This window comes from Gossypium raimondii, chromosome 10 (genome assembly GCF_025698545.1).
Source record: "Gossypium raimondii isolate GPD5lz chromosome 10, ASM2569854v1, whole genome shotgun sequence".
NCBI lineage: Eukaryota > Viridiplantae > Streptophyta > Magnoliopsida > Malvales > Malvaceae > Gossypium > Gossypium raimondii.
Window position 1 is genome coordinate 54,874,703 of NC_068574.1, and position 10,226 is coordinate 54,884,928.

The 10,226-nt window shown below is 27.8% G+C and overlaps 1 protein-coding gene across 1 annotated transcript; it reads right to left on the minus strand.

The window, feature by feature from the left end:
- Positions 1 to 8,577: 8,577 nt before the first annotated feature.
- On the minus strand, positions 8,578 to 9,939 carry LOC105778655 (uncharacterized). The gene is made up of 2 exons (XM_012602396.2): positions 9,628 to 9,939; positions 8,578 to 9,543 (listed from the first exon to the last, which is right to left on the minus strand). The coding sequence occupies exons 1-2, from the start codon at positions 9,676 to 9,678 to the stop codon at positions 8,902 to 8,904; spliced, it is 693 nt and encodes a 230-aa protein (XP_012457850.1). The 5' UTR covers positions 9,679 to 9,939; the 3' UTR covers positions 8,578 to 8,901.
- Between the last annotated feature and the right edge of the window lie 287 nt (positions 9,940 to 10,226).

The following is a 10,226-nucleotide window of genomic DNA, read 5'->3' on the forward strand; positions in this document are numbered from 1 at the left end:
TGACATGCCTAAAACTAATATATATTTGTATAATAAATAGATCCAAAATGTTTTTCTTTTCACTCAAAAAAGGTTACTCTAGATGAATTAATTTGTGCTCATTATACTTCTTCAAATTTGAGACATTTTATCTAAAGATATACCCACAACTCCATTTAGTCTATCACTTTAATCTCCTTCACATTGTTGCAACAAACACTGCACCAATTGTTTACACCAACCACTATATTATTGTATTTCAATATTTATGATTCTTTTTACAATTTGGTAGCGCGTATTATATTATTAAAGGAGAACATATGTTTAATTATAAAAGATAGGAAGAGACAATGTATATAAAAATGTTGTAAAAATTATTTATAAATTTTTAAGTGACAATTTTATTACTTTAGAAAAACGAAATGGGAGAAGATTGAGTGAAGTTGAAGTCTAAAGCTCTTTATATTTGGCATTTAATTTGTTTATTTATTATAAGTTTACAACATGAATGAACCTACTGAAAATTCCTTTTCCTTGCACTCTACCAACTTTGCTGAACTGAGAAGTAAACCAAGAAAAATAAACAAGTCAGTACCTAAAGGAAAAGAAAATAAAACCCTATGCATATAATATAGATTTTAAGTGTTTGTCTTTGCAAAAAGAATCTTTCCAGAAAATATGAAATTCACTGTTAATTTATACATATTTAATTAACTACTAAAATTACATATAATTATCAATATTGAACTCATTTGATTCTACCTGTAAATAGAGCTGATTGTGAATCGGGTTGGGCCTCAGTAAAATTTTAGGTTCATTTTCTAGACTCAGATCTAGCCCAAAAAATGAGTTTAAAATTTTATCCAAGCTTGACCCGAATTATAGAAGTCAAACCTGAGCCAGGCCTAGCCCGATCCATATTAATTTTCTTTTAGATTATTTCATTGTATACAACAAATTTTAAAAAATATAAGATATCAAATACGCTTAAAAACATTAAAACAAATATTAAAACAACAAATAAATTGAAAATACATTAAGAATTCTTTATACTAAGATAGTAAGATAGTTGCAACTAAAATAATAGCAAAATTAACAATAAAACATAAATTCTACAATATCCAAATAATATTAAAAACGACAGCAAAACAACATTAAAAACGATAACAAAACAATATAAAAATACACAAAAAAACACCCAAACAGCATAAACAACAATAAAAATAACAGTAAAAATAACAAAAGCAGTAGCAAAAATAGCACCAAAACACCAGGAACAGCAAGATAATTTTTATTAAAAAACAATTAATTTATTCAGGCTAGCCTATTTAGAAAGCGAACCTTATTTTTTTGTCCAGATTATTTTTAAGCCTATATTTTTATCAAAACCTTCCTATTTTTAGGACAGACTTTCGGATTGGGCTACCCAACTCGACCATGATCAATTCTAATTGTAAATCCATATATCTTATTTACTTAAAAATTGAAATTGACTTTTTTTCTCAAGTAAGGAAAATTATTAAAACAATTTATTTCTATACATACATTTAAATCCCACATTTGGCAAGTGAAATCTCTCATTCAAATATTTAATTAGCATTAAAATCTGAAAAATGCCCAAGCATTTAAACTAGTTGACTGAAAATTTTGATTGGCCAACAGTTTATCCCCCCAATTTATTTATATATTTTGCTATATGAATTGAGAGATGTGCGATGGAACATACATAAAGCCAACCCATGTGCCAACATTGACTCAAGTCATTGTCCAATAAGGAATTTAGTGACACCAATCACTTTTAGAAAAGAGGAGTAGCAGCTGAACATGGAATTAATGTTAATTTTGTTGAGTATGAGATATTCAATTAATGTTAATTACATCTCTCAATCTCTTTCTCTATGGCAAGGTGTGATGGGATTAGCTTTAGAGTGGTGTAGACTTTCTTACACACACATATACAGTCAAATTGATATTACGATTGATGTAAACAATTAATATTGCATAACAATAATTTTAAAATCTTGATATAATAATATAAATTTCACAAATAGAATTACTTGATGCGAAATTCGAATCAAATTGTTGGATTTGATTAAAAAATACCGTGATAAAATGACCATATAATGGTCTAATCTTTATAAAAATTCTCAAATAAAGGTTAAACTCTTCGAAATGGTCAAATAAGAGCTTCTAAAATGTCGTATATCAGGCCTAAAATTATGTTTTGACTACTTTCTTTTCTTTTCAAACAATATATGATTCAGATGTTATGTGTTTTATTCTAAACACGTGAACATTCACTTAATTTTTTCAAATTGAGTTGGAGTGCGTAAAAACTCTTATTTGAATATTTCTATAAAGATTAAGATCTTATTTAACTATTTTTAAAGACTCAACTTTTATGTGAATAACCTCTAAAACGTTGAGTCTTAATTTAAGCATTTACCCTTTCATCTCAAATGTTTCTATGTTTATGATCTAACACTCGTATCTAACACAAGCTTAAATTTTGTAAAATTGAAATTATAATGGCTATTTTGAATAGTCGAAAGATCTTACGTTAGGTTTGTTGGTAACATATTGATCATCAAGCTCCCAAGCAAATAAGTGAAAAAGCTAGCAAAGAAACTGTCTCTTGAGTTTGGTTTGGGCCATTGGGCACAATGTATTCAGAAAAGTAACTACCATCGTATCATCGTAATTCTGATTATTTGAACAGGTCAATCGGATCAATTGATTGGGAACTGATCGAGTATTGATCTAAAGAAAGATATTAGATTAGTTGATCTGAGAATTAGTACAAGTTGATTGAAACTTGAATCGGCTGATTAAATCAATTGAACAAGATTTTCTTTAAATATTTTTATTTTTATGATTTGTTAGTGTTTTATTTAATCGAACTGAACAGATTGATTAAACCAACAAATCAATAATTTAATCAATTTGATTATCGATTCGATTCTGAAAACCTTCACCATAACCCTAAGAAGAATATTTAAGTATATATATTTGTTATTAAAATTTGATATATTTTATTCGTGTATATAAAATTTTAACTCATTTAACATAAAAATTTGGATTGTATTTTGTTAAAATAAAACACAAACGCCACATATAAATAAATTGATGTAGGTGAAATGAGGGATGGAAGAATTTAAATATATAATTAAATATTATATCTATATATATAATATATAACTAAATATTGTTTTAAAAAATAATATTATACATAACTCCATTCTTGACTTTTTGAGACCTTAAGAGAAACAATAAATTGAAGTCCTTTTTACAAAAAAATTATAAAGTATAATACAATAAAATAAGTAATTTTATTAAAATAATACGTTTTATTACATTAAAATTGAAATTCTCCATTAGCTTTAATAGTAGGAGCTGAAAATTGGAAACTAGAGGAGCTTTGGAGAAGTCAATGAGTTGGAGATGAAACGTTTATGGCGAAGAATTAAAGACTCCTTTTATTTTATTTTCTTGCCTGCAATGAAACGTTGATTAGAAGACTTAATTGATAATTTCTTTTCCCACAATAAAAGTTGAAGGAAATTTTTTTTTGGGTCCCTTCCAACCCTGGGCCTTGGTTGATCGCACTCCCAAACTACCTTAGGGCCGATCCTGATTATACATAATGCCATGTTTGGTTGGTAGTGTATTAATATAAGGGAAAAAAGAGCTTATTTATTATTTACGTATTATGATAGATATAAAATAAAGAATAGTTAGTATAAATTTAAAATTAAAATTAATAACCCTTATGAAAAATAACACCGCTTCAAAATAAGTGAAAAAACTTCTTTCTCTTTACTAAAAAGAAGTCATGTAAGTGGCTATATATTACTGATTGAATTAACGCTTACACTAAAGCTTATGTAAAAATAATACTTTTACCGAACGTATTGAAAATTCGAGTTAAATTTATAACTAATACCCTTTAAAATGTATTTGAAAACCTAAAAAATAAACTAATAATGCACATTTCAAAGATGTTTATGAAAATTTAATTTCAAAGGCCTTTTTTCTTTGGTAAATTTAGATAAATATGTGTTCCCTAAATAAAACACAACTCACTTTAAATATGGATTAGCCCCCAATTAGAACACAACTCACTCTTTAAACCTAAAACCAACCCCAATTGCATTCTTTTTCTATCCATCTTTTATAAAACTTATATTTCTTCACATTATCCTAAAAAAAGTTTAATTCACGATTTAGCTCTCGATGTATACCTATTCTTTTATTTTGATATTAAAATATTTTTTTGAGTTTCAATTTGGTACTTAAAATATCAATGTCTTCTATTTGTGGTTCATTTTGTGACGACCGTTAAAAAAATCTGTTAGGCCACTTTGGCCAATGAAAAAGTGACACGTGACTTGTTTTGGTCAATGAAAACTACCATGTGACAATTCAATTTATTTAAAATAAAAATATTAAAAATTAAAAATACTATTGACTTTGATCAATTGTTGACCGACTGTTGACTGGGTGTTGACTTGTCACATGACGCTATTAAAATACACCACATGTCCTTTTTATTTTTTAATATTATATATTATATTAATTTAAAATTTAAAAAAATCATATATAATATTTTTTAATTTTTTATAAAATTATAAAATGTAAAATAATATTTAAAATTTAAAATTTTATAAAAATTAAAATATATTTAATTTTCAAGTAATTGCAAAAACCTTGAAATTTAAATACTTTTTAGAATTTTATAAAAAATGTATTTGTAAACTTATTTTAAAATATTTTTTACATTTTTAATAATGTTATTAATTTCAACTAATTTCTTTTCTTTTTTTGTAAATTTTATATTTATAATTTTATATATATTTCAATTTTTTTATATATTAATTTCGATTTTTCATATTTTTAGTGTGTACGTACATTTAATAAAAGAAAATATATATTTTTAAAAATAAAGCCACCATGTGGTATTTTGTGATTGACAATCCAAGTTTTTTAATGTCTATAAAATAAAGGATTAAAAAATAGAACGGAACATACTTTAGATACCAAATTAAGAAGTGATAGATATTTTAAGTACCAAATTAAGAGAAAAAATTTTAAATACTAAATAAAAAGTAAATATACTTTAAAGGCCAAATTGTAAATAAAAAGTAAATTTAAAGAAAAAATTCAACTTTAAAAGGTTGAGTATGTATATATTTAAAAGAATAATTTAGCAAAGAAATTTATTGTAATTTTGTTGAATTTGATTACTAGTCTCCAATGTATTATCCTTAGTTCAGTGGTGGGTGAAACAAAAGATGAAATCTTCCAAATTCATACTTTAAAGCAAGGAAAAGCACTTAGCATCCTCAATTGCTAATCATAATTAATATCATGCACTATTTATCATTAGATTAATTTTCTTTACTGATGCTATTATCCTCATATATGTAAACTGTATTTTTTTTTTAAATTTTAAAAAAGGGTAATTTTGAAGTTCTTATTTATTTATGTGAAATATAGAGTTATAGGGTATAGTATGAGCCCAATATCTAGTCAGTAGTTATTGGGAAGGCCAAGCCTTATTCAATTTAAAATGATGTGTGTTGTATTAGAGGGGTTGATGTGTTCAGTGGGTCTAACCAAAAATTTAGGTTCGGGTTGGGTTTAAAAAATAGGTTTAAAATTTTATTCAAGTTTGGTTCAGATAAAAATGTTAAACCTGGACTCGGCTTGACACGCCCGTATTAATTTTTTATAATTTTTTAAATATATGTATAATACATTAGAAATACTAAAAATACTAAAATAAATATTTCCGAACAAATTGAAAATAAATTTTAAAAAATATGTATACTTAAATAGCATTAAGACAGATGCAACTTAACAAGCAAATGCCTCTAAAATAATAATAAAATTAACAATAAAACAAGTGTTATACAATATCCAAACAATAACAAGAAAATAGTAGTAACATAATAGTGAAATGGTAATAAAATAATGAGAAAACAACAAAAAATAGCATTAAAACAACAAAAAATAGCAAATTTTTTTTTGTCCTTTTGTGATTTCGGGCCGAACCCATGCAAAAACTGTAAGGCCTGACCTGTTTTTTAAATGGGCCTTATGTTTTTTCCCAAGTCCATTTTTCGAGTTTATATTTTTGTTCAAATCCTCTCATTTTTTAAGTGAGTCTTCATTGAAATTAAATTAAATTAAATTAATTTAATAGCAGATCTAAGAAAATATTTTGAAATTCAAAAAATAGGTATCCTTTTAAGGAAATTTGAGTCTTATTTAGAAGTTCATTTAAATTGGGTTTACCCATTTGGATATGTAGATTCAATATCCTTTAAGCCTAGTTTACTAAAAAGTAAAAGAAAGCCCAATCCTTCTTTGTCATGTATGTTATTTTTAAAAATGTTTTTAGATTTATTTTACTATTTATGTTTGAAGGTTATAGGTTGTTTTGCATAATAATATTGTCTCTTTTAAATTTGTATCTCCTTGGAAATGTAATGTATGTTATTATTACATCCATCACTTATCATATTATTCTCAAATAATAAAATTTTAATATTAGTAATTTTTAAAAAGTTCATTTTTTCTTTACTAGTGTGGGTTTATCACTTATCTCCCAATTTAAATGGCCTCTAGAGATCCTATAAGATCCTATATGATATAAGTAGCTTTCAATGTAAGTGAGAAGTGCAATGGAAATGAGTGTTATTTTCTTTTTGTGTTGTATTCATTGATAAATAAATTTCTATATAGTGGTCAATCAACTTTAGGCTTGACGAGAAAGAGAGACTTTTAAGCTGTTTCAAAGTCACCAACTAAATAATTCAAAAAAGAAAAAATGGTATGGGTAACATTTGGTAAATCGAGTGACAAAAAGTTCGATAATTTTAAAAAGAAATATCCAAATATTTAGTTTGATATAAAAAAAACTTTACTCCTTTCAATTTATAGCTTCAACCCAACTTGACTTCAAATTTAATATAACACACATGACTTTCAAATATACTATGATTTTAATCAAAAATGAAAAACAAAATAGCCCAAATATTTGGCTTTCTTTTTGAAAAATAATTAAAATATTTTTATAATTAAATTTAAATTTAAATAAAATACTAATTTTATTTGAGATAAATATCAAAACTATACATAAACTACGATTAAATGTGCGTTTGATACATTAACATTGATTTGATGCAATTGTACACATGAAAACTAGATTGGGATTCAAATGTATACATGAAAATTTGATTTTGTTCAATTGTGCGTATTTAAAGAAATAAATACAAAAATTATTTTTTATTGGATCAATATGATTATTCATGTATATGCAATATGTAAATGCAAAATGATGTTATATTGATAATTGTTTTAGTGATTTGTGAAAATTGAATCAAATAAAAATATCATGTATAAAATTGCTCAAAATCAAAGTTTATGTATGCTATTACACATTAAACCAAAATTTATGTAGAATTTTGAGATTTAAATTAAAATTTACTTCTTTTTTCTAATTCCAGTTCAAATTGAAGCAAACTTACCAAACCAAATGGATAGTCCGGCCCTTAAAAATTTGGTAGTGTTTAGATTAGATATGTTCATGGACCAGATTTGGGCCTTAATGTTGAAGCTCAAGTCTAACCATATTTTAGACGAACTTAACTTTTTTTTACTAAAATTCATTTTCGAGTCTAATATTTATACTAAACTTCTCTTAAATTTTAAACGAGTCTTCACACTTGAAAGATAACCCAACTCATACAGTTATAGCTTAAAGCTAGAGTAGAAGAAACTGGGCCATGATGAAGGAGGATATAGACCCGGGAAAGCTAAAAAGCAAAAACGTGTGGGGACATTTAACCGGTGAATGTTGCGCTAACCAGCATGTGCCTTGCATGATTATGGCTTTTGATGCAATTGGAATTTGCTACCTTCATTGGTCTTAAAGTAAACAATGACCTTGACCCCTCCATGTGATGCAAACTATCTTTTTTCTACCATTTTTTTTCTATGTTTTCATACTTGATGTTTTTCATCATTTCCATTTTAAATTGCAATTAAAATCACGTATTCGATCACGTCGTGTTTATCATGATTGTTTATATATGTTATTATTATATGTATATTTGTAATTATTTCAACCAAAATTTTCATTTTAAGAAAAAATTATTTATAAGTTTGATTGAATCTATATACATGTAATTTACGGTTTATGGATAGTTAACTAGTCCTCTCTTAATTATAACAAATATGATAGCAGAGAGAACTATATATTAGTAAAGAACTCGATATCCTTAAATAAGAATTTAGATGAAGATTGAAAAAATAATGCAATGAGAGGTTTGCTCTGTTTAAAGTTCGACTCGACTCAATCCCAAATTTAATTAAATCTCATTGACCCCAAAGCCGTGCTAGATATATTCATGGAGTTCGTATATATGCAATAGTCATGATATTAGTTGCGCTATTAATGGCAGACATTCACCATTCATGGTAGGTGTGCTTCATGGAATGAGAAAAAAAGGAATATATTTGAAGATCTATATGATTGCTTACATCGGTCAGACTTGCTCATCATTAACCAACTTTGATATAGACAAAAGCAAAGGCAAAAGAAAAGGGGAATGCTATTATATCACAAGCCATAACATTAGTTCAACAATTGAAACATACAATCTTCTTAAATTTGGAACTGTTGGAACATCTTGTTGGATTCCATTAATATACATAATTTGGAAAGTCAAGCATAAACTAAAGACACTAATTCTAACTTTTCTAAGGCTCCATCGAAATGCATTGGTGGGATAGTCAGGGTATTTGATTTCCTAAAGGCAAAAAAAGACTAGTCTTTCAAAATTCTGATTATCTATTAGACCATAAAATATGGCCATTAATTAGACAATTAAAGGATGGAAGTTGGGTATTAATTGTTCAATAGAGAGCAACCTTGTGGTGCTTGTTGTTAGGGGAAGATTCTAAGCCTTCAATGTTCTCTGGACCTCTCTTCTTGCTTAAACAGCCATTAACTTGCTGACTAGGGGAAGAGATAGCCACCGGTGGGATCTCGATGGCGGCGAGTTGAGGTGGTGGATGCTGCCATCGAGGGAGCGGTCCGGCTAATAAAAGGTTCTGAAGGAGCGGACCGGCGTCCTTCACGGCCTGAAGCAGCCTCCCTTTCTCAGGTAGTGGCCTATTAGCTGCTAGTTTCAAGGCTTCTTGGGGAAGAGATGGTTGTGGCAATGAGTCCAAACCTGGAGATGAAACTAAGCTTATGTTGGAATTGGATTCATCTTCACTGCTAGAAACACCAGACAGTGAAGCAGTGTCTTGCTGGTTTTGTTGCTGTTTTGGCTGCTCTTTGTGTTGCAATTGTTGCTCAAGCATGAATTTCTCCACCATAAGCTTCTGGCATCTACATTGAGCTTCATCTTTCTCTTTCATTGTCTTGGTTAAAACATCTTTGAGATGAAGCAATTCAAGTTCTCTCTTAGTAATCTCCTCTTTAGCTGATCTCACAGTGGTCTCTAGCTCCCAGGTTGTAAACAAAAGGGTATGCTTTAACTCATCCAAACCCTATAGAAATTTCACAAAAAAAGTTAGAATTTAGCAAAAACAAGAAATGCCCATTGTTCAAAACAAGTTACCCTAAGAGCCTACCTCTTGTTGAGAGCAAAAACCCCAGCTAAGTGGACTCCATTGGTCTTCCATTATTGTCCTTTGCCAAATTCTAAAAATGGGAGGGTTCTTCAGCTTCTTTTATAAGAGTTGAAATATACTGTTTGCTATTTTTGTTTCATAGGATAAAAATGAATCCAAAAGGCTCAGATAGGCCAAAAGAAATGGTTAGTGGATCAACCTTTTTATACAGTTAGATTCTAAGCAAAGCACAAAGACCTTAAAATGTTCTGAAGGGAATGTGAAATCAGCCGTAAAAGTGGAGCCAAAATCCTTGAACATCCACCTTTTGGCTCTATGCATGTAAACGTTCGAAAGATAAAAATCTATTTATTTTCACGAACTTGTTTTTTTTTTTTGACAAAAACATGGGGCTTTTTTGGGGTCACGAAATATTTTAATCTAAAAAAATAGGGTTTAGAAAGGCAAATTAAAACCATTTTTTTGATAGTGATACAGAGTCACACTAAACATAATTTACTTGAGTTGTGCTTTATTGTAACGTTGGGGAATTTCCACCAGTGAAAGAGATCTTGTGCTATTAATTATAATTGGAGGTTTTATCATTCTTTATACATAGG

Coding starts and splice junctions, on each gene's coding strand:
- LOC105778655 (XM_012602396.2), bottom strand. CDS start 9,678: ATGGAAGACCAATGGAGTCCACTTAGCTGGGGTTTTTGCTCTCAACAA. Junction 9,544..9,627: donor GTTTTTGCTCTCAACAAGAG/GTAGGCTCTTAG, acceptor AAATTTCTATAG/GGTTTGGATGAGTTAAAGCA.